At 43.9% G+C, this 27,384-nt stretch overlaps 1 protein-coding gene across 8 annotated transcripts in view; it reads right to left on the bottom strand.

Moving 5' to 3' along the window:
• The window catches only part of DMD (dystrophin), a 3,436,004-nt gene that overhangs the window by 324,733 nt on the left and 3,083,887 nt on the right, over positions 1-27,384 (bottom strand). The window contains exon 1 of one of the 8 annotated variants that reach the window (XM_077482564.1): positions 7,076-7,237. The exons of 6 other annotated variants lie outside the window; for them this stretch is intronic. In XM_077482564.1, the coding sequence (XP_077338690.1) occupies positions 7,076-7,095 (20 nt within the window). In that variant the 5' untranslated portion in view covers positions 7,096-7,237. Of the gene's footprint in view, positions 1-4,189; positions 4,332-7,075; positions 7,238-27,384 lie in introns of those variants that run through there. One more of the 8 variants, XM_077482563.1, reaches the window with a different exon arrangement.

The raw sequence follows: 27,384 nt of genomic DNA, 5'->3' as shown, positions 1-27,384 counted from the left end.
GTTCTCTCTATGACACACCAAGTTGGCATCCTCCCCTACAATGCAGGAGTCCCGCTTTAAAGTGGCAGTAAACTGCATCAAAAAAATAAAGTGGGCCCTCTGGCGGTTTAGGTCATCATGTGCTAGTATGCACAACATACTTTACACATTATGACAGACTTCTCTAAAAACAAAGCCCACCAGCAGCACGCTGTCACGGGTCATGACGCTTCCATCTTCACAGGCTTCAGCTGTGTAAATGGCTGAGCCGCAATGATGTCGTCACGGCTACAGCACAGAGCTCTGAAGAACGACCATGGGTATGCCATTCCTTCAGGAGCACATGCATCAGTGACGTCACCAGCTAAAGTATATATCTTCCAAGCACTGCACGTTTAGGAGAGAGAGAGAGAGAGAGAGAGAGAGAGAGATAGAGATTATATATATATATATATACATATACACACACACACATATATATATATATATATATATATATATATATATATATATATATATATATATATATATATATATATATATATATATATATACATACATACATACATACACACACACTTACCTACAGTTGTGCTCATAAGTTTACATACCCTGGCAGAATTTATGGATTTCTTGGCTATTTGTCAGAGAATATGTTTGATAACAAAAACTTTTTTCACTCACGTTTAGTGTTTGGCTGAAGGTTTGAGGCTTGTCTGTGCTGTTTGGCATATCGTAAGTAGGATACTTTGTGGCATTTGCGTAGTAATGGCCTTCTTCTGGTGACTCAACCATGCAGCCCATCTTTCTTCAAGTGCCTCCTTATTGGGCATCTTGAAACAGCCACACCAAAATTTTTTCAGAGTCCTTTATTTCACCTAAAGTTATTTGTGGGCATTTTTTTGCATCCCGAACAATTTGGCAGTTGTGGCTGACATTTTAGTTGGTCTACCTGACCGTGGTTTGGTTTCAACAGAACCCCTAATTTTCCACTTCTTGATTAGAGTTTGAACACTGCTGATTGGCATTCCCAATTCCTTGGATATCTTTTTATATCCCTTTCCCGTTGTATACAGGTCAGCTACCTTCCCGCAGATCCTTTGACAATTATTTTGCTTTCGCCATGACTCAGAATCCAGAAACGTCAGTGCAGAACCAGATGAAAGATGCAAGGGTCTGTCAGGAATCCAGAAACACATTGACCTTTTACACACACAAAGTTATTATCAGGCTAAAATCACCAGGGTGTGCAAACTTTTGATCAGGGTCATTTGGGTAGTTTTGGTTGCCATTATGATTTAAAAAGAGTAAACACAGTCGATTGATAATAAATGGCTTCAGACAAACACTGACCATGAGTGGCAGAAATGTTTTTGTGTCATCATTCATATTCTCTGAAAAATCGTTAAAAAAAACAAAAACAAAAAAAAAAAAAATATTCTGCCAGGGTATGTAAACAAATTAGCACAATTGTATTGGCAAAAAAAAAAAAAATCAGTTTACTACAACTTTCAGGTAAATTGTTTTCAGCCAGGTGCAAAATATACAGTAAACTGCAAGTTAATTCTGTCACACTATGCTGACATATTTAAAGGGAATTTGTCAGAGAAAAAAAAAAAAAAAAAAAAAAAAAAAGGAATCCACCATTTCTGACCTGTATTTGATAACGCATGGCCTGAGGCTGAAATCCTAACCCTGGTTTCATCATGGAGCATTGTAAATCATTGATCTCACACAAACATATTAGGAATTCCTACATCCGATATGCCCGTGATTGTTTTTAAGTTAGTGACTCACCTACTAGCGCGAGAAGGACAAAGATGACAGCCCTAAAACAAGTAGGCAAAGCCAGCTCATATTTTTTGATGAGACAAGTCGACTCAATTCACACCTGAGCATTTTGGAATCACGGGCAGAAACACGCAATTCTGCCTACGATTTCAGAATTGCAGCAAAAAGAAACATGTTTGCAAAGCCATTATTTCTTAATGGCACCCTAAACATGGTGCGATTTTGCTGTAACTGTAGTGCAACATATCCCGCAAAAATCACAGGAAACATGCAATGCAAAACGCACCTAGCTCTGTGCCAAAAGTTAGTATATGAGCATTTTTGGAGCAGAGGGAAGCTCATTCAAATGAATGGTGCTGCTACAAAAAAAAAAAAAAAGTGGTGCTTCAGTGCGTTTAAGTGTGAATGGAGCCTAAGACCAGAACACACATCAACCAATTTGCCAAATGATAGTAGTGTAGGACTGAATCTCTGAAAAAACTAAAAATTCGAACTAAAAAGGATTCTCTGCATTACTGATCCTGAAATCAAACTGATGCGAGATAGATCAAGTATATGTAATAAAACCCTTATAAAAATTCTCAGCTGCTCTTCTAGCTAGCAATATGCAAAGTAATTCCACTCTATTGACATCCTTTGAAGTCATACCAAAACCAAATGGGACTGAAGATGTTGATCATTTTCAATGTTCGGTGAAGAGTATGGGGACATCATGGGCAATCCATTGGAGGTCTGGGCAGGTATGCAAGTGTCCAGTGGCATGGAGCTCCTCTTTAAAAAGGTTAGGAACCTCTGCATTAGGCACTTGTCATTCTCTGTCCCAGCACCTTTACACTGATGAAAGTTGAATGTATGTATATCATCTGCACTTCACACATCACTGCCCATTACAGTTTGCTAAGCAAACCAAACAGCCTGCTGTACCAAAACTGCTATCAAGCACACTTTACATCTGACTAATGTACCTATTCAAGAAAGACCAGCAGGATTCTTCAGAAATCTCCAAGTCTAACCTCTAACATCATTATGGTCTACGCAAGTTGACATTTTCAAGACTAATGACTGCTCAGTGTACAGAACTAAATTTAGACTTCGGCGGTACAACTGCATATCAGAACTGAAATATAACAAAACACACAAGGTGAAATAGCATTGTTTTATCAGGGAAAGATCAACAGCCTTAGATCAGCACAATACTGGGACAAGCACATTTCACAGAGTTGACTAAAGAGGCGAGTATTCTGGACAAAAAGATGGTGATGAGATCTGATAATTAAGAAATGGTAACATGCATGCTGTCTACATTATTTTTATCTCAGCATGGTAGAAGAACACCAATCAATTCCAAGCTTATGATAAGCTTAGATTTTCTGCACATATGCAGTGACAATAATAGCCATTAATTGGCGACTCTTGTAACGTTACAGAAGCACAGCATAAAAGATCAAACCAGAATGGGGCTTATCCTCTGACAAGCTAAAAACTTACAAGTCAGACTGCAAAGTTCCAATAAAGTCTCCTGTAAATGTATTTGGACATCGATGACATGAAATGCGACACTATCTGATCTGTGCCTGCAGCTTAAGAACTTTACATATGATTATTTGTAGAACATGTCATTGCAAACTCCTGTGGAGGAGGGTATGATGCGAATGACTGCATGGACTGTGAAGAAGTCGAGCACCACATAACACATAGGTGCCATAGAAATACAGGACATAAATCTATATGTGCACATAGACACAAAGACATTGCATGCTACAGTTAACAAAATACATGATTCTACATTCTCAAAGAAAACAGATGTGCAGGCAATAACATTCTTACAGAGTAAACATTACACCTAACTTGGCTCGGGTCAGCATGCTATGGACATTTGCCATCACTATAGTAAATAACCTAGTAACTATCTGTGATGACAGGACACAAAGGCAGCTAGAAGAAAAAGTGTATCTGTGGCATTCCGCTGTATTTATCTCAAGATAAAATGATTTCTAGCTGCTTCGCTTCATTAAAGTTGAACAATCACCTTCCTGTAGGCAGCCAGACCAGTCACCTCAACTATATGCAAAAAGTAAAAAAAAAAAAAAAAAAAAAAGTGCCCACACCAGAAAGAAAATCCAAAGACTTTACCATCCCACAAAGCTGACCTAGTTTTCAGCCTTCAATTTAGTGTGTTTTGCACTGCCTGAATAACCAAACATCCTGGCACCCATCTATATTCATAACTCTATCCCCAGAGCAGGAGAAAAACAGCGATTGTTTAAGGTGCATTAGAAGAGGCATCAAAAGGAATTAGCATATTTTATGACAGCCCAATCACCATAGTGACAAACTGCGACTATGTACAGTTCAGGGAGGCAGCAGGTATTCAGCAAATGGTGCCAGCAAATATTCATTGCTACTTTGAAGCACTTACATACACCGATTTGTACTGTTACACATGCAATCCTTTTGTCCTAAATCCAGGGATCAGGCTGATCTTAGCAGAACTTTTCATTTTAATGCATCATAGCTCTGTGCATTCAAGAAACCAATAAAAGGGGCTTAAGTCTATATGGAGATTGGGAAGCATTGTGTAAAAAAAAAAAAAAAAAAAAAAAAAAACACACACAACAGCACAGTACAAAGGTCGGCTCTGCACTAGAAATTTTCAACTCTCTTTACTTTCCCAGGGAGGATGAGGGTAATGATTACATGTTATTGTGGCTTTTGGACAGACTGGCCAGCTGATACCAAGCTGCATAGTAAGCTCCTGACCCTCTTTTTTTCTGGTAACTGGGATAAAGAAAGTAATTAAGCTCATTCAGCATTCAAAAACTGGGCATAAAGCTTAAACTTTCCAAGTGGTCAGTTATTATACAGGATTTATATAGTGTCAACAGTTTACAACATAAGGGCAGACAGTACAGGACAATAGGAATCTGAGGGCCCCGGCTCATCAGAGCTTACAATCTAAGAGGGAATGAAGATGCTCCATTACTACCTCCTGAATCCTCTGCACATCTCTGTATCCTACAGCTACAACTCTCAATGTACAAGTGCAGCTCTCTTAAAAAAGGTAAAAATAAAAAAAATAAAAAATAAAATGCCTATCACCCTGTGCATTTCATACACAAATCCTGAAATAGGATTCCTCTCCATTTGGAGGTGGTAAATAAAAATAAAGAAGGAATGCCGATTGCTAAAAGGCAACAGGTACAGTTACCTTTAATTCTGAGTCAAATTTCTAGCAAGCCTGTGGTATGTTGCCTGACAAACACAGCGTTCTTTAACTCGGAGGCTGTCTCAGGTTATTTCAGTCCAACATCAATTCTGGCTAAAGAATACAGGTAGGTGTCCTAAGGCGATATTCTTTCACAAAGATATTTATGACTAAGGGATGCTCTTTCTTGTCAAGTTATCCCTACAGGCTATTGGATGTAAAGTAGTCCACAAAGTGAATTATCGCTATGGTGAAAAAACAGGCAATAAATCTCACCTCACCTATACTGCGACACAATCAACATTAAAAACATTGTTTCTCCCTAAAAACACACACACACACACACACACACATATATCTCATTATCACTGGGATAATGACTGCTGCCTCTGTACAAGAATAAGGAAGCAGGTGGGACAATTGTTTACAGAAAAGGAAACATAATAATTACATATTGCTGCTTTGACATGGTGTTTCTTTAGGACAGGAAATATTTGCTTTTAATTAAAAAAATATATATAATAATAAACAGCCACTCGCAAGACTTGAGAGGCGTTCTACTCAGCTTTACCAAGTGTCAGTCTCCAAGCATTCAGCAGGGCACAGTCCAATATATATTTTATACATACACTGCACTGTATACAAGACCATGGGGATTGGATAGTGTTTAGAAGATCTTCTATTTATTTTTATTTGGTTGGAGGCTGGACTAGATGGATTCATGTTTAATGGTTCCAATAATTTTGTGGGTTTGCTATTTAATCACACATACACAAGGAAAAAAAAAAAAAAGACTATCTAGTTCAACCTCAAAACACAAAAAATAAATAGAATAAAGACCTCCACATACACCATGAGGATAGGATAGTGTATAATATATATATATATATATATATATATATATATATATATACATACATATATACATACAATACAGTCCAGTAGTGGTGGATCAGTCCAAATTGGATGACTGAACTGTAAAAACTGACATGCATCAGCCCACATGCGGAGAGGTCTGATATAGTAGTCCCGGATGCAAACTTATTCCGTTTGGTCCAATGAAGCTGAACGTAGCTGCATGTAGAGGGACGCACACCTGCTGGCATTCGGCTGCCCATAAGGATACTTCCCTGTCCAACATTCATATAGATCCAAGGAAGAAAGGTATTGGGGGGTGTAATGTGAGCAATCATAAGTCCGATGAGGAAAGCCTTTGATTGAACATTGTATGATGCGAGTGGCTCTCTCTCTGTATTGTGCAGAAGCATGCAAGGGTGGCTGACAGTAGATGGAAGGTGGTTGTGGTTGTGGTGGTAGGGTGGAAGGGTGGAAGGGTGGTAGGGTGGTAGGGTGGAAGGGTGGAAGGGTGGAAGGGTGGTAGGGTGGAAGGGTGGTAGGGTGGAAGGGTGGTAGGGTGGAAGGGTGGTAGGGTGGAAGGTGGTATGATGGAAGGTAGTAGGATGGTAGGGTGGAAGGTGGTATGATGGAAGGTAGTAGGATGGTAGGGTGGAAGGTGGTATGATGGAAGGTAGTAGGATGGTAGGGTGGAAGGTGGTATGATGGAAGGTAGTAGGATGGTAGGGTGGAAGGTGGTATGATGGAAGGTAGTAGGATGGTAGGGTGGAAGGTGGTATGATGGAAGGTATTAGGATGGGAGGGTGGTAGGTAGTAGGGTGGTAGGGAGGAGGGTGGTAGGGTGCGATACAGAAAGTTGACCTTTGAGTGAAGTGTGAGTAGAGGTGTAGAGATGAGACAGACGTGTACAGTGATGAGGGGACGAGATGGATGTATAGGGATGAGATTGCTGGGAATGTCCTACACTGAGTGTATAGAGCAGGAAGTGTTCCTCCCGCACACACATAGAACACACAGAGAACACCGAGCCGTACAATCAGTGACGAGCCTCCCTCCTTCCCTCCTCTCCCGGCTCTCATGTGTGGATGTGGAGGAGGGAAGGCTGAGCCGGGCTGCGCTCCTCCCGGGGAAGAGATGACCAGGCTCCGCTCGTTCCTTCCTTCCTCTCACACACAAACTTTCCCGGGAAGGAAGAATGCACAGCACACACCGGAGAAGGCGGCATCCTCCGCCGCTCGCACTTACCCTTTCAGCAGCTCCCTCATGGCTGCGAGAGGTGCGGATCCCGGGGGCGGCTGGGAGATGAAGTTCCGGACTGCCACTCAATGGGAGAAGAAGAGTACAGGCAAAGCGGCGGCAGGAGGAGGATTGCACTGCAGTGATACTAGCACTACGGGGCTAAGGAGAGCTGGGGGAGGGACGCCTGCAGGCTAGACGGGGCGGGGCTACGGCTCATCGCCACGCCTCACACCTATTCAACCTGCCGAGCAACGAATTGGTCCATTCACTTATTCAGCCGCTCACACACACACACACTCTCCTCCATAGGAACACACATTCTATAGGAACACACACACACACTCTCCTCCATAGGAGCACACATTCTATAGGAACACACACACGCTCTCCTCCATAGGAGCACACATTCTATAGGAACACACACACGCTCTCCTCCATAGGAGCACACATTCTATAGGAACACACACACACTCTCCTCCATAGGAACACACATTCTATAGGAACACACACACACACACTCTCCTCCATAGGAACACACATTCTATAGGAACACACACACGCTCTCCTCCATAGGAGCACACATTCTATAGGAACACACACACACTCTCCTCCATAGGAACACACATTCTATAGGAACACACACACACACACTCTCCTCCATAGGAACACACATTCTATAGGAACACACACACACACTCTCCTCCATAGGAGCACACATTCTATAGGAACACACACACGCTCTCCTCCATAGGAGCACACATTCTATAGGAACACACACACACTCTCCTCCATAGGAACACACATTCTATAGGAACACACACACGCTCTCCTCCATAGGAGCACACATTCTATAGGAACACACACACGCTCTCCTCCATAGGAGCACACATTCTATAGGAACACACACACACTCTCCTCCATAGGAACACACATTCTATAGGAACACACACACACTCTCCTCCATAGGAACACACATTCTATAGGAACACACACACGCTCTCCTCCATAGGAACACACATTCTATAGGAACACACACACACTCTCCTCCATAGGAACACACATTCTATAGGAACACACACACACTCTCCTCCATAGGAACACACATTCTATAGGAACACACACACACTCTCCTCCATAGGAGCACACATTCTATAGGAACACACACACACTCTCCTCCATAGGAACACACATTCTATAGGAACACACACACGCTCTCCTCCATAGGAGCACACATTCTATAGGAACACACACACACTCTCCTCCATAGGAACACACATTCTATAGGAACACACACACACTCTCCTCCATAGGAACACACATTCTATAGGAACACACACACGCTCTCCTCCATAGGAACACACATTCTATAGGAACACACACACGCTCTCCTCCATAGGAGCACACATTCTATAGGAACACACACACACTCTCCTCCATAGGAACACACATTCTATAGGAACACACACACACTCTCCTCCATAGGAACACACATTCTATAGGAACACACACACACTCTCCTCCATAGGAACACACATTCTATAGGAACACACACACACTCTCCTCCATAGGAACACACATTCTATAGGAACACACACACACTCTCCTCCATAGGAACACACATTCTATAGGAACACACACACACTCTCCTCCATAGGAACACACATTCTATAGGAACACACACACGCTCTCCTCCATAGGAACACACATTCTATAGGAACACACACACGCTCTCCTCCATAGGAGCACACATTCTATAGGAACACACACACACTCTCCTCCATAGGAACACACATTCTATAGGAACACACACACACTCTCCTCCATAGGAACACACATTCTATAGGAACACACACACGCTCTCCTCCATAGGAACACACATTCTATAGGAACACACACACGCTCTCCTCCATAGGAACACACATTCTATAGGAACACACACACACTCTCCTCCATAGGAACACACATTCTATAGGAACACACACACACTCTCCTCCATAGGAGCACACATTCTATAGGAACACACACACACTCTCCTCCATAGGAACACACATTCTATAGGAACACACACACACTCTCCTCCATAGGAGCACACATTCTATAGGAACACACACACACTCTCCTCCATAGGAACACACATTCTATAGGAACACACACACACTCTCCTCCATAGGAACACACATTCTATAGGAACACACACACACGCTCTCCTCCATAGGAGCACACATTCTATAGGAACACACACACACACTCTCCTCCATAGGAGCACACATTCTATAGGAACACACACACGCTCTCCTCCATAGGAGCACACATTCTATAGGAACACACACACACTCTCCTCCATAGGAACACACATTCTATAGGAACACACACACGCTCTCCTCCATAGGAGCACACATTCTATAGGAACACACACACACACTCTCCTCCATAGGAGCACACATTCTATAGGAACACACACACGCTCTCCTCCATAGGAGCACACATTCTATAGGAACACACACACACACTCTCCTCCATAGGAACACACATTCTATAGGAACACACACACACTCTCCTCCATAGGAACACACATTCTATAGGAACACACACACACTCTCCTCCATAGGAGCACACATTCTATAGGAACACACACACACTCTCCTCCATAGGAACACACATTCTATAGGAACACACACACACTCTCCTCCATAGGAGCACACATTCTATAGGAACACACACACACTCTCCTCCATAGGAACACACATTCTATAGGAACACACACACGCTCTCCTCCATAGGAGCACACATTCTATAGGAACACACACACACACTCTCCTCCATAGGAACACACATTCTATAGGAACACACACACACTCTCCTCCATAGGAACACACATTCTATAGGAACACACACACACACTCTCCTCCATAGGAAGCACACATTCTATAGGAACACACACACACTCTCCTCCATAGGAGCACACATTCTATAGGAACACACACACACTCTCCTCCATAGGAGCACACATTCTATAGGAACACACACACGCTCTCCTCCATAGGAGAACACATTCTATAGGAACACACACACACACTCTCCTCCATAGGAACACACATTCTATAGGAACACACACACACTCTCCTCCATAGGAACACACATTCTATAGGAACACACACACGCTCTCCTCCATAGGAACACACATTCTATAGGAACACACACACACTCTCCTCCATAGGAGCACACATTCTATAGGAACACACACACACTCTCCTCCATAGGAGCACACATTCTATAGGAACACACACACGCTCTCCTCCATAGGAGCACACATTCTATAGGAACACACACACACTCTCCTCCATAGGAACACACATTCTATAGGAACACACACCACGCTCTCCTCCAGAGGAACACACATTCTATAGGAACACACACACGCTCTCCTCCATAGGAACACACATTCTATAGGAACACACACACACTCTCCTCATAGGAACACACATTCTATAGGAACACACACACACTCTCCTCCATAGGAACACACATTCTATAGGAACACACACACGCTCTCCTCCATAGGAACACACATTCTATAGGAAACACACACACCTCTCCTCCATAGGAGCACACATTCTATAGGAACACACACACGCTCTCCTCCATAGGAGCACACATTCTATAGGAACACACACACACACTCTCCTCCATAGGAACACACATTCTATAGGAACACACACACACTCTCCTCCATAGGAACACACATTCTATAGGAACACACACACACTCTCCTCCATAGGAGCACACATTCTATAGGAACACACACACACTCTCCTCCATAGGAGCACACATTCTATAGGAACACACACACACTCTCCTCCATAGGAGCACACATTCTATAGGAACACACACACACTCTCCTCCATAGGAACACACATTCTATAGGAACACACACACGCTCTCCTCCATAGGAGCACACATTCTATAGGAACACCACACACACTCTCCTCCATAGGAACACACATTCTATAGGAACACACACACACTCTCCTCCATAGGAACACACATTCTATAGGAACACACACACACACTCTCCTCCATAGGAGCACACATTCTATAGGAACACACACACGCTCTCCTCCATAGGAGCACACATTCTATAGGAACACACACACACACTCTCCTCCATAGGAGCACACATTCTATAGGAACACACACACGCTCTCCTCCATAGGAGCACACATTCTATAGGAACACACACACACACTCTCCTCCATAGGAGCACACATTCTATAGGAACACACACACACTCTCCTCCATAGGAACACACATTCTATAGGAACACACACACGCTCTCCTCCATAGGAACACACATTCTATAGGAACACACACACACTCTCCTCCATAGGAGCACACATTCTATAGGAACACACACACACTCTCCTCCATAGGAGCACACATTCTATAGGAACACACACACGCTCTCCTCCATAGGAGCACACATTCTATAGGAACACACACACGCTCTCCTCCATAGGAACACACATTCTATAGGAACACACACACGCTCTCCTCCATAGGAACACACATTCTATAGGAACACACACACACTCTCCTCCATAGGAGCACACATTCTATAGGAACACACACACTCTCCTCCATAGGGAGCACACATTCTATAGGAACACACACACACTCTCCTCCATAGGAACACACATTCTATAGGAACACACACACACTCTCCTCCATAGGAACACACATTCTATAGGAACACACACACGCTCTCCTCCATAGGAACACACATTCTATAGGAACACACACACACTCTCCTCCATAGGAACACACATCTATAGGAACACACACACACTCTCCTCCATAGAGCACACATTCTATAGGAACACACACACACTCTCCTCCATAGGAACACACATTCTATAGGAACACACACACACTCTCCTCCATAGGAGCACACATTCTATAGGAACACACACACACTCTCCTCCATAGGAGCACACATTCTATAGGAACACACACACACTCTCCTCCATAGGAACACACATTCTATAGGAACACACACACACTCTCCTCCATAGGAACACACATTCTATAGGAACACACACACACGCTCTCCTCCATAGGAGCACACATTCTATAGGAACACACACACACACTCTCCTCCATAGGAGCACACATTCTATAGGAACACACACACGCTCTCCTCCATAGGAGCACACATTCTATAGGAACACACACACACTCTCCTCCATAGGAACACACATTCTATAGGAACACACACACGCTCTCCTCCATAGGAGCACACATTCTATAGGAACACACACACACACACTCTCCTCCATAGGAGCACACATTCTATAGGAACACACACACGCTCTCCTCCATAGGAGCACACATTCTATAGGAACACACACACACACTCTCCTCCATAGGAACACACATTCTATAGGAACACACACACACTCTCCTCCATAGGAACACACATTCTATAGGAACACACACACACTCTCCTCCATAGGAGCACACATTCTATAGGAACACACACACACTCTCCTCCATAGGAACACACATTCTATAGGAACACACACACACTCTCCTCCATAGGAGCACACATTCTATAGGAACACACACACACTCTCCTCCATAGGAACACACATTCTATAGGAACACACACACGCTCTCCTCCATAGGAGCACACATTCTATAGGAACACACACACACATCTCCTCCATAGGAGCACACATTCTATAGGAACACACACACACTCTCCTCCATAGGAACACACATTCTATAGGAACACACACACACTCTCCTCCATAGGAGCACACATTCTATAGGAAACACACACACGCTCTCCTCCATAGGAGCACACATTCTATAGGAACACACACACACACTCTCCTCCATAGGAGCACACTATAGGAACACACACACACTCTCCTCCATAGGAACACACATTCTATAGGGAACACACACACACGCTCTCCTCCATAGGAACACACATTCTATAGGAACACACACACACTCTCCTCCATAGGAGCACACATTCTATAGGAACACACACACACGCTCTCCTCCATAGGAGCACACATTCTATAGGAACACACACACACTCTCCTCCATAGGACACACATTCTATAGGAACACACACACGCACTCTCCTCTAGGAACACACACTATAACACACACACTCTCCTCCATAGACACACATTCTATAGGAACACACACACGCTCTCCTCCATAGGAGCACACATTCTATAGGAACACACACACACTCTCCTCCATAGGAACACACATTCTATAGGAACACACACACACTCTCCTCCATAGGAACACACATTCTATAGGAACACACACACACTCTCCTCATAGGACACACATTCTATAGGAACACACACACACTCTCCTCCATAGGAACACACATTCTATAGGAACACACACACACTCTCCTCCATAGGAGCACACACACACTATAGGAACACACACACACTCCTCTATAGGAGCACACCACACACTATATGAGCCACACACACACTCCTCTATAGGAACACACACACTCTATAGGAGCACACACACTATAGGAACACACACACTCCTCTGTAGGGACATACACACACTCCTCTTTAGGAACACACACACTCCTCTATAGGAACACACAAACACGCTCCTCCATAGGAGCACACACACACACACACACTCCTCTATAGGAGCACACACACTATAGGAACACACACACACTCCTCTGTAGGAACACATACACACACACACACACACACACACACACACACACACACACACACACACACACTCCTCTATAGGAACACACACACTCCTCCATAGGAGCATGCACACACACTCCTCTATAGGAGTACACACACTTCTCTATAGGAGCATACACACTATAGGAACACACACACTTCTCTATATGAGCACACACACACACTGTAGGAACACACATACACACACCTCTATAGGAGCACACACACTATAGGAACACACACACACACTCTTCTATAGGAGCACACACACTATAGGAACACACACACACACTCCTCTATAGGAGCGCACACACTATAGGAACACACACACACACTCCTCTGTAGGAACACACACTCCTCTGTAGGAACACACACTCCTCTATAGGAACACACACACACACACACTTCTCTATAGTAGCGCACACACTATAAGAACACACACACACACTCCTCTATAGGAACACACACACTATAGGAACACACACACACAAACTCCTCTGTAGGAACACATACACACACACACACACTCCTCTATAGGAACACACACACTCCTCCATAGGAGTGCACACACACTATAGGAACACACACACACTCCTCTATAGGGACATACACACACACACACACTCCTCTATAGGAACACACACACACACTCCTCCATAGGAATACACACACATTCCTCCATAGGAACACACACACACACACTCCTCTATAGGAACACATACACACACTCCTCTATAGGAGCACACACACAATAGGAACACACACACACACCTCTGTAGGAACACACACACACTCCTCTATAGGAACACACACATACACACTCCACTATAGGAACACACACATACACACTCCACTATAGGAACACACACATACACACTCCTCTATAGGAACACACTCACACACTATAGGAACACACACACACACACACACACACACACACTATAGGAACACACACACTCCTCTATAGGAACACACACACTCCTCCATAGGAGTGCACACACACTATAGGAATGCACACACACTCCTCTATAGGGACACACACTCCTCTATAGGAACACACACACATACACACACTCCTCTATAGGAACACACACATACTCCTCTATAGGAACACATACAGACACTCCTCTATAGGAGCACACACACTATAGGAACACACACACTATAGGAACACACACACACACTATAGGAACACACACACACACTATAGGAACACACACACACACTATAGGAACACACACACACACTATAGGAACACACACACACACTATAGGAACACACACACTCCTCTATAGGAACACACACACTCCTCTATAGGAACACACACACTCCTCCATAGGAGCGCACACACACTATAGGAATGCACACACACTCCTCTATAGGGACATACACACACACACACACACTCCTCTATAGGAACACACACACATACACACACTCCTCTATAGGAACACACACACTCCTCTATAGGAACACATACACACACTCCTCTATAGGAACACACACCTCTATAGGAGCACACACACTATAGGAACACACACACGCTATAGGAACATACACACACACACACACACACACTCCTCTATAGGAACACTCACACACTATAGGAACACACACACTACTCTATAGGAACACACACACACCCGCTCCTCTATAGGAACTCACACACTATAGGAACACACACACACACTCCTCTATAGGAACACACACACTCTTCTATATGAGCACACACACACACTACAGAAATACACACATACACTCTCTTCTATAGGAACACACACTCCTCTATAGGAATACACACTTCTCTATAGGAACACACACACACACACACACTCCTCTATAGGAAAACACACATACTCCTCTATAGGAACATACACACACACGCCTCCATAGGAGCACACACACCTCTATAGGAGCGCACACACTGTAGGAGCACACACACACACACACTCATCTATAGGAACACACACACACACTCCTCTATAGGAACGCACACACACTCCTCTATAGGAACACACACACACAAACACTCCTCTATAGGAACACACACTCCTCTATAGGAACACACACACACACACTACAGAAATACACACACACACACACACACACACACTACAGAAATACACACACACACACTCTCTTCTATAGGAACACACACACACACTCCTCTATAGGAACACACACACACACACACTCCTCTATAGGAACACACACACACACACTCCTCTATAGGAACACACACACATACATACACTCCTCTGTAGGAACACACACGCTCCTAACTTCATAGGAGCACACACGCTATAGCAGGGGTGCCCAACCTTTTGAAGAGCGAGGGCCACTTAAGCGACTTAGTAATCAGTCATGGGCCACAATGAGCAGATGAAAGGTCCGCGTCCACTCTGCGTATGCAAAGCGGACATAGACACAGCCCACTCTACTCTGTGGGCACTCTCATCTGATCAAATGGAAGGGGGAGGAAACACTTCTGTTTTTTTAGCCGATTGGCTTGGAAAAAGGCAGGTGTAAATGGATACAAGTCTGTTTACATCTGCTGCTCCATAAAGGTGAATGGAACTTACGATTGGGTCAGACAGATCATGTTAAAGAAGCCCAAGGCTACTTTTACACTGATGGTCTGCGGTCTACCCACTCAGTGAACGCTGCGCACCTGTGGCCTTCCTGCAGGTTAGCTGTACTTTGCCATAGAATTCTATTATTTTCTGCAGGTGTGGTGCACTTTCTGAAAGTGCACCAAACCCACAGGTAAAACCAGAAGTCTATGGCTCAGTGCAGGTAAGCCGCAGGTGCACTGTACTACACCTGTGGATCAGTTTGAAAGCAGCCCAGTAACTACTGCAGAACAGATATGTGCATATATACACTGATTTTAGTAATAAACTTGCTGTCTCAGGCAGAGAGCATTTGGTATCACTCCACCTATGACAGAAGCCCATGCTATAAGGAAGTATTGGCTTATGCAGCTCTGCTCCGCAGCTGCTTGCTTTCTTTACTGCTGGCTTCATTCAAAACACTAATGCTCTGGTATGGCGGGTAGGCAACCAGCAATCTGGGCTTGCCAAACCCCCATCCCAGAGCAGAAGGTCGCGGGCCACATCAGAGGGCTTCGCGGGCCACATGTGGCCCCCGGGCCAGTGGTTGGGCACCTCTGCACTATAGGAACACACACTCACTCCTCTATAGACTCAGAACAGGCCTCGCCATGGTCGAGGTTGAGTGCACGTGATCAGCGTCATATTCAGAGATTGTCTTTGGGAAATAGACATATAAGTGCTGCCAGCTGCCACATAGTGTCTGCCCTGTAATGCGCTTGCGCAGTATGGGGGACAGGGGGAAGCCGAACATCTCCGAAGATAAGCGGCGCCTGCGCACTGAGTCCAGGTTCAAGCCCCACAATCCAAGTGGACATAGAGTTAGAATATAAAAGAGCCAAGCCCTGTTAATATGAGCAACTCTATGTCCACTTGGATGGTGGGGCTTCAACCTCGACTCAGTGCGAAGGCGCCGTTCTTCTTCGGAGATGTTCGGCTTCTCCTTGTCCCCCATACTGCGCAAGCGCTGCGACTGCGCAGTTCGGCCCGGACACTATTTGATAGGCGGACACTTTGTGTCAGAACAACAGAACTGGGGAGCTACAGTTCATTGAAGGAACCATGAATGCCAACATGTATTGTGACATACTGAAGCAGAGCATGATCCCCTCTCTGCGGAGATTGGGCCACAGGGCAATATTCCAACGGTTTAGATATTAATGGCTGTGTATTGAGTTATTTTGAGGGGACAGCAAATTTACACTGTTATACAAGCCGTACACTCACTACTTTACATTGTAGCAAAGTGTCATTTCTTAAGTGTTGTCCCATAAAAAGATATAATAAAATATTTACAAAAATGTGAGGGGTGTACTCACTTTTGTGAGATGCTTTTTATATATATATATATATATATATATATATATATATATATATATACCACACAAACACTCACTCTTGTACATGCATACACACTTCCTAATATACACACACAGCTTTGCTGAGCCGTCTTATGGCCGTGTTCTACCCTGACAACAAAGACTTTTCCTTTTTAGATTTTGACATAATTACAAGGGGATCAATATTTCTGATTTGTGCAGGGCAGTCAGCCACTTGAAGAGTGACAGGCTGTAAAGCATAGGGATGGCCATGACCTTGTAGATGAAAACATATCACACACTTCCTGATATCTATTACTTTTACTAGAAAGCTGGTGGAGGGCACCGTGTTTTTTTATTGAGTATTTTATGATGAGTTTTTGTATCTTAAAGGTTAGTTCCCCTTTACTGACTTTTGACAAAAAACATCCATGTGAACTAAATGGCGCTCACTACATTAACCACTTGCCGACCAGCGCACGACGATGTACGTCGACAGAATGGCACGGGCAGGCAAATGAGCGTACATGTACGTCCCTTTAAATTTGCTGCCCTGCCATCGGGAGCGCGCCGCCGGCGGCGCGCTCCCGCGCTGGTCGGGATCCCCGTGAGTCCGGTCGCGGGACCCGTGGACTCGATCGCCGCAGGCATCCCCGCGATCGTCTCACGGAGCGGCCGAATGGAGAATTGCCATTGTAAACAACATTTCTCCATTCTGCCTAGCAACTAGTGACGCTGATCTCTGCTCCATGTGATTGGAGCAGAGATCAGTGTTCACTAAATGAAAGCCCAACCCCCCCACAGTTAGTAACACGCCCCTAGGAACACTTAACCCCTACACTGCCACCCACTGGTTAACCCCTTCACTGCCAGTGTCATTTACACAGGAATCACTGCATTTATATAGCAGTGATTACTGTATAAATGACAATGGTCTCAAAAATGTCCGATGGGTCTCCCACAATGTCGCAGTCACAATAAAAATCGCTAATCGCCGCCATTACTAGTAAAAAAAAATAATAAAAAATTATTAATAAAAATGCTATAAAACTATCCCTATTATGTAAACGCTATAACTTTTGCGCAAACCAATCAATAATCGCTTATTGCGATTTCTTTTACCAAAAATATGTAGAAGAATACATATCGGCCTAAACTGAGGGAAAAAAATGTTTTTTTTATATATTTTTGGGGGATATTTATTATAACAAAAAGTAAAAAATAATGCGTTTTTTTCAAAATTGTCGCTCTATTTTTGTTTATAGCGCAAAAAATAAAAACCGCAGGGGTGATCAAGTACCACCAAAAGAAAGCTCTATTTGTGGGAAAAAAAGGACGTCAATTTTGTTTGGGAGCCACATCGCACGACCGCGCAATTGTCAGTTAAAGCGACGCAGTGCCGAATCGCAAAAAGTGGTCTGGTCTTTGACCAGCAAATTGGTCCGGTCTGAAAGTGGTTAACATGAAACGGTCAGTTTTGTAAAGAATGGATTCTTTTTCAACTGCTTATACAATTGCCCTCCCCTGTCTGTCCCAGAGATAGCAGAATGTGTTGAGCGCCAGATGCGCAGACCCGGGAATTCCATAACATGCACTCAGCTTTTTTTCCTACCCATGCATGCTCATACAAAATCCTCTTTTGCACTCTCACAGAACACTGAGCTGAAAGAAAGAGTGTATTGTGCATGCATGGGTAGGGAACAAAGCCAAGTACTTGCATGTGAGTTTCTGGAGCCATGCATTTGATGTTTTTTATGTTCTGCTATCTGCAGGACCAGGGCCACAGAGAAGAGGCCCAGGCAGCTTTTTGGTGTGGACAGTTCCAATCTCAGCTGTCAGCAGCTGCAGGGGGGCCACAGGGGGGTTTGGTTCCAGTGATTGTGCTCTTCCCGCCACTCTGACCACTCCCCTATCCACAGCTTCAATCCCCCTGTGATCTCCCTTCCCATCTTCTTCTCTCCCTTCCACTGGCTATCAACTGCTGCAAGGCACATGGGGATCAGTGTCAGTCAGGATGGTGGGGGGCAGGGGGACATGTTATATTCATCAGCTCTTTCATTTTCTGCATGAACATGGTGTCAGTGAGTGATGAGCACTAATCGCTCCCGTCTTCACTCATAACTGAAGCATAGTAAATTGTGCTTACTATGCTTCAGTTTGTGAATGAACAGAAAGCCTCTGTACAGAGCACTTCCGGGTTCCTTTCTCTGCAGCCTCAGATGCACTGCAGAATGAATGATTGGGTATCCTTGCCCTCCATCTCTTTGGCTCAAAAGTGCTCTTCTTAGCCCTCTCTCCACAAGACTGTTAAAAAAATGTAAAATAATAATTTAAAAAACATAATTGACTGCTCATTCACACTGGTGGTGTGAATGAGTGGAGTGTTCCTGTAATAGGAGCCATGTTCAGGGCCATACACCTACACCCGCACCCAGGCTGGGAGGGGGACCCTGTCAGGTAGGCTGTACAGGGCCCCATGATTTCTTACAGCAGCCCTGGACCGAGAGGGGAGGACAATTATATAAGCTGCTGAAAAATTAAGCATTTTTTTTACAAAACTGACCACTTCATGTTTATGACTCCATGCATATGGATTTTTTTTTGGGCAAAAGTCTGTAAAGGTGAACCAACCCCTGATTGTATAAATGTATCCTATATAAAATATAAAATATTTGTAGTTGGAGATTTTTTTGGAGCTGGAGCCCCTTTTACACGAGAACCCTCTTTCCATCAAAGCACAGAATCCATAAACGAATCCACTGTTAAAGTACAGTAATTGTAAAGTATCCTTTTTTTCTCTATAAAAATAACAAACATGTTATACTTACCTGCCCTGTTCCAGTGGTTTTGCACAGTGCAGCCCAGATTCTCCCCTTATTGGGTCCCTCTTCGGTGCTCCTGGAACCTCCCTCCTGTCGAGTACCCCAAAAGCAAGCAACTTGCTGTGGGGGCACCTGAGCCGAGTCACAGCTCCCTGAGTCCATTCAGACATGGAGCTGCAGCCTGGCCCTGCCTCCTCTCTCCTGATTGGCTAACTGACTCTGATTGAGAGTGTGTCACTGCTGTGTCTCAGCCAATCAGGAGGGAGAGTCTCAGGCAACCGAGACACTCGTGGATATCACTGGACAGAGAGGGGGCTCAGGTAAGAATTAGTTGGGCTGAGGGGGGCTGTTGCACACAGAAGGCGTTTTATCTTAACGCATTAGGATAAAAAAACATCTGACATCACAACCACTTTAAAGGAGAAGTACAGTCAAAGCTTGTTTAGCTGTACTTCTATGGATCACAGGTGTGCAATTTGTATTGCACTCCTGTGACCCATTTCAGTGGAGAGCGGACTGAAGTCCGATCTGTTGACATTACAGAAGTCATCCAGGCTCCACGTCATCATGACCACGACGGAGTCAGGATCCGCCAGATCCCTGGACCAACTCCCGGCTCAGCCTCTCAGCAAGCCACTAAGAGCCTGAGCCGGCCACTCCACACCTCCCATCCCTGCAGCTCAGCACTCCAGTTAGTGAGGAGGAGGCAGAGCAGAGAGCTGTGACTGACAGTCTAAAGCTCTCTGCTCACGGAACTGTGAGAACCGAGAGATCAGCGCCGTTCGATCGATTTGTTCTCAGTGTAGAGGCGCTGATGCTGCATCCACCTAGGTAAGTATGATTCAGAAATAAGATCAAAGCAGAAATGGATGTCAGATCTGTGACATCTGTGAGACATACATTTTTTTGTCCCCTCTATGGGAAAAAATAAAACAGACTCACACCCTATGGCAGACTTTATCAACCTTTGTTCCTCAGAGGAACGCCTAAAATAATTTTCAGGTCTCAGAGAGCCCTTACTAAAATCAATTCATCAGGGGTTAATGGTAAAAATGCCCCTTATATTGGTGGTCAGTAGAAAGAATGCAAACCTGACAATGATGGTCAAAATGCCACCCTTGCATACAGCTAAAAATATAACTGTGTCATGCTATTGGTTTTGTCAAACAGCTTTGGCTCTGGAACTATGCAGGCACCATCAAAAGGACGTTCACTCAGCCACAGCTCAAGAAACCCCTAGAACCTCAAAAGGAACACTAGGATTCAATGGAACCCTGGTTGAGAATGGCTGCCCTATGAGCAGCCAGATGTAAATGGACATGCATTCACCTTTATCTGTCCATATCCATTCAGTAAACCAGCTCATGCTCTTTAATTTCAGTGTAATGATGCAGAGAGTGGTATTGATGTAAATACGTCAGTGCCACTCTATGCACTATGGGTAACTGCCACTGCTGGAAAATATCAAAAGAAAGAGGAGCCTGCACATCACGTTTCTGGCCTGAAAACATCTGGAAAAGGCCAGTATAAAAATAAAATAGAGTTTGGCTTTAATGTAAAAAACTGTATTTTTGATACATTTTGAAGGACCTAATTTCACTTTCTAAATGCAGCATGCAAGTCTTTTTTCCAATGGATTAGTGGGAACCGACCATACTAAGGCACCGATTTTCTCAAGTCCATCCATCCCTGCACAGAAGAACACAGCAAATTTCTAAACAAAGCATCTAATGTGAATGAGCTGCAGCAAACTACTCAACAGAAAACAGATGAGGATCCAATACAGCACAATTAGGTGAAGATTTGTGCAATTAATTGTGACAATTCTCAATGAATCAATTAAGCCCCATCACAATTAGAGGTGTAAAACTATGATACACAACACTGAAATACATTTAGGAGGTAGGGATTAAATATATTTGGATTCACTTGAAAGCTGACTAATAACTTTAGAGCTGACCTGCTGTCGGCTAATGTCACAGAGCCGATCCAGGCTAAGAAAAGATCGTGACTATATGATCGGGATCTACCAGACACCTGGACCAGCACCTAGCAGCCTCTCAGTGAGCCACTGAGATCCTGGGCCGGTGGCTCCCACCCCTCCACAGCCCAGCACTCCAGTGAGCACTGGGGGGGTGGGGGCAGAGCAGAGCAGAGAGTCCATGACTGACAGTCACCAGCTCTCTGAGAACTGAGCGATAAGCAGTCTTTGATTACTCAGTTCTCAGTCTTAGAGCCAGCAGGGAACAGATGCAAAATTGGACCGATGCTGCATCCACCTCAGTAAGTTTGATTCAAAACAAAAAAGAAACCTTCCTTCTCTCTTAATTAGACATAAAGGAAACTAACTGACTTTTCCTTTATATCAGTTATGTAGAGTGCTTCATGTACTTGTTCCTATTGTAAGTACAGGTTTATGTCAAAGGATAATACAGGAGTGCGCAGGAAAGTGGAGGGAGGTCAGTATCAGCTCAGAAAGAGCATCAATCAGAAAAAAAATATGTTTTTTTAAACTTGTCTGATCGATTGGGCAGCCTTAAAGAGGAACTGCAGTCTGCTCACATAATTTGTAATAAAACATCTTTGCCATTCTGAAGCTTCCCTCCAACCGCGTTGCATATTATTTTATATATACTGGGATTTTGTACTGGCCAAATATGCTGCAGAAATCTCCCTCCACTAAGTCCGGGTGCATCCATTTTAACTGTGGGCAGCTGAAGCTGCTTCCTGTTCACTTTCTGGATTTACACAGAGGCACACCTCCAGCTCTTCAGCTCTCATTGCTCTCTTATGACTCATTCCCCCTCCCTTCCTGGTAAACTCTCGAGAGAGAGTGAGAGCTGTGCATGATGTCATAATCCTAGACTTATGACCAGACAAGAAAGGAAGTGGGCTATATACGGTATTTACTGGCAGAAAAAAAAAATGTTTTACTATCCAAAGTTAAAACAATAAAGGCAGAAGACTTAAGGCTGGGTTCACATTGCAGCGATGCGGGAACGCCGCGAATCCGCGGCGGGTTCCCACATCGCATACCTCCCGGCGGCAGTTCACACTGCCCTATGCGAACTGCTGGGAGTGTCAGTGAAACGTTAATGACACCCCCAGATCAGTTCACATATTGCAGTGCGATCTGCAAACTCGGACAGGAATCGGATCGCATGGTGTGAACACCCATGCGATCCGATTCTGCTGCGGACCAAAAAAAGGGTCCTGTGCGAGTTTGGGCCGTGTGCGATGCGAATTCAGCCATACTATCTGTATGGCTGAACTCACATCGCACAGAGATCGGATGTGATTTGCACTGCAGTGCGGTGCGAATCACATCCGTTCTCATAAACCGCTGCAGTGTGAACCCAGCCTAATAGATGGAAAGATGAAAAAATGACCAAATTTCTGTTTTAAGCTGGTCATATAGTGGCATTTTAAGTGAGCAATCGTACTTTGAATTCAAATTTTTCTCAAAACCATCAAGTAGTCAAAATGATAAAATGGTGGTCTTGATCAACCACAAAGAGATTGGAACAGAATTACCTTGATTGAACCCAGATGACAATCAACACACATCGACCTTGTTACATGAGAGCAAAGGGAGTAAGCCACATGCTCTTCCATACCCAAAATACCAAGTATTTTCTTTCTGACGATAGGGTAAAGAGCCCAGGGTGTATAGCTGGTTCCAAGGACCATAACAGGACCATAAGCTTTTACTAAGGCTACTTTCACACTGAGGCATGTTACAGGTGCTACAGCATGAAAAATAGCACCTGTGAAGAGCCTCTCCTGCGGTGCACTTGCAGGATGGTAAAAAAAAGTCCTGCAAGCCTCATCTGTTGTTGACCCTTTCTTGGCCACTAGCGGGGGGTTAAAACCACCCCGCTGGTGCCCGAATAGTGCCGCTAAAGCGACAGTAAAGTGGCGCTAAAAATACCGCTGCTATACTGCCGATGCCCGTCCACTCTAAGCTGACTTTTTTGCAGGTGCATTTAATTGATTTTCCTACAGCTTGACAACCCCAGTGTATCAGGGAAATTTGCAGTGACCACTAATGTAATTATGTTATACTGGAGGCAATGGTGGTCAGGGTAAAAATACCCTCATTATATCGGTGTTCAGTGTAAATGACTTTGTTACTTTGGTAGTCAGTGGAGAATCCCTTCCCATTATACAAGCTGTCAGTGTAAATGTCTCTGTTACATTTGTGGTCTGTGAAATAGCTCAGTTACATTGGTAGTTAATGTAAAATCCCTGTTAATTGATGGGCTTTGTAAATACCCCTCTTATATTGGGGTTAGTGTAGAAACCCCCAAACCATTGATGACCAGCGTTGAATACCCCCGTACATTTGTTTGTCAGTTTAGAATCACCCCTACATTGCTGGCCAGTGTAGAATAGCCCTTACATTGGTGGTCAATGTACAATTACCCTTACATTGGTGGCCAGTGTAGAATTACCCTTACATTGGTGGCCAGTGTAGAGTTGCCTTACATTGGTGGACAGTGAAGAATCCCCTTTACATTTGTGGTAAATATAGAGTCACCTTTACATCTGTGATCAGTGTAGAATCACCCTTACATTGGTGGTCAGTGTAACCACCACCACCCCTCCCCCTACATTGATGGTCAGTGTGGAAATCCTCCCTTACATTGTTGGTCTATGTAAATTCCCCATTATATTGGTGGTCTATGTAAATTCCCCATTACATTGGTGGTCAGAGCAGAATCCCTCATTACGTTTGTGGTAAGTGTAGAATCCTCCATTACTTTGGTGGTCAGTGTAGAATCCTCATTCACATTGGTGGACAGTGAAAATGCCACCATTACATACAGTATGTAACAAATAACACACTGATGCCAGGCATTCATCCTCTCCCTAACCAACGACCACAAATATTCGTACTATTTATTTTTTGACTAAGCATTTCTCTATATAGCATGTCTGATTTTATTTTAACTTAAGTTTCAGGATTGGTGATTCGCTCCACCACTTATACCCCTAGTGCCAGCACCTGAACTATGGGGCATTAGCTCAAATGTGTTGCTTCGCTCTACTTGGGAAAAGCACATTTATTTTAACAAATTTATATTCCTGATTAAATTGAGGCAAAACACGAAGGTCTAGACATAATGTTATATGACAATATTCATACCTCTAAAGTGTACCAAGGGGTGCCAAGGGGTGCCTTCTGTGTACAGTATACAATTTTTTTAGACTTCAAGTTATTGATTTGTAAATGCATCATAGTTGTTAATAATTTCTCTTATATCAGAAAACCTGACAAGTTGAGGTTGTCTGCAGATACTCATCCGCAAGATACTTAGCAGTGTAGTCACATGTGGCACCATGCTCTTGCTTGAGGGAAATAAAACTATGAGACAAACCTAACAGTCCAAAGAATAAGAAACAGACATTTAAACATCAAAGAATTGTAGCAGATCATACTGGCATAATCGTTAGTGTAAAAATGTGCCGAACAGAAAAACCCTGACAGTTTGAAAGGCACTTTTCTCACGCTGCAGTCTATCCTTTTCCTGTTCCGTTCAATGTTCCACATTTTTTATTCTCACATCATTCTAGCCCAATTTTCCAGTCTTTTTTATGCACTACAGTAAGAAATGGATCAAAAGCACAGCTCCTCCTTTTCCTATGCTGATAAGCCCAGGGGATGGAAGCTTTCTTCTGTCAAGTCTACAGACCCACAGCTTCCAGCAAAATGTTGCAGTGGTGTGATGTATGCATCAAAAATAGCAATTCAACAGTAAATGAAAAATGACTTCATCCATAAAAACGCTTACAGAGACCACACTGTTGAATAACATAGCACCACCCCACTGTGAAAGTTCAGTATAGTGTGTGATTCAGTATAAAAATGTACTTTTAGTGTCATTTAACTTACTTAAACCATTCATGAGGTCCTTGAGGAAGCCGTTTCCTCCCCTGCATCTCTGGATCATCAACCTCCTTCCTGCCTATGGACTATATCATGCAAAAACACATATGTCATATGGAAAATATAGTGTATAGGACGCTGGGGTTGGTTCCTGAATGGTGGGTGTTTGTCCCCACTATTTGGGTTGTGGTCCCTTTAAGGGGATAATTTGAAGGTATGCTGAGGGGTTCTCACCCATGCAGGGTAAGGGTCTCCAGGATAGTGCAACTAGAGAGGAAAGGAATGACTTTCAGTACTCTCTGGATTACCAAGTCCTTATTATGGGCCTGGAATTTCAGAGGTTGCAAGAATTTGGGTGGAAAGAAAATATAATCCCTGATTACAGGGACTTTGGTCCGGAATGGGATTAACCCAGATGTCTCAGAGTCCAGAAAAGAAAAAAGGAACCAACCAGCACCTGGCAGTGAAAAAGAGAGTAGAGAGCGCACACAGTCATGCATGAGCTGTACACATCTGAGTGAGCAGCATGAACAAAGCCTGCCTGGGATTGAGCCAAGGTTGCTGACTGTGATAGCCACCTCTTTAGAACCTCTGAGCAGTTGGGAAACCCCAAAACCCCAGTGTGGAACCGGTTTAGTGGTGATGCGCAATTGCCATGCTTTTGTGTTATTAAATCCATTGTGGACTGTTTTGTGTTTTTTGTGGAAGTAAGCTATTTAGTTTTTGGACATTTGTTACTTTTTACAAGCGGCTGGCGGTGATCCTGGACTTCCATATGACAACAAATACATCTAAAAAATAAGGGGAAAATTATCCCAGGCTCACTAATGGACTTCCAAGTAATGGAGCTGGGACTGTGAGGCAATTAATGAGCTTCTATGTAATTTCTGTGCTTTAGAAGGCCAAGACACACTCCTATT

Source organism: Lithobates pipiens, unplaced genomic scaffold, assembly GCF_037356315.1.
Source record: "Lithobates pipiens isolate NorthernLeopardFrog02 unplaced genomic scaffold, aLitPip1_a1.2 Scaffold_16, whole genome shotgun sequence".
Lineage (NCBI taxonomy): Eukaryota > Metazoa > Chordata > Amphibia > Anura > Ranidae > Lithobates > Lithobates pipiens.
The sequence above is the reverse complement of the archived record's forward strand: the minus strand, read 5'-3'. Positions and strand labels throughout refer to the sequence as shown.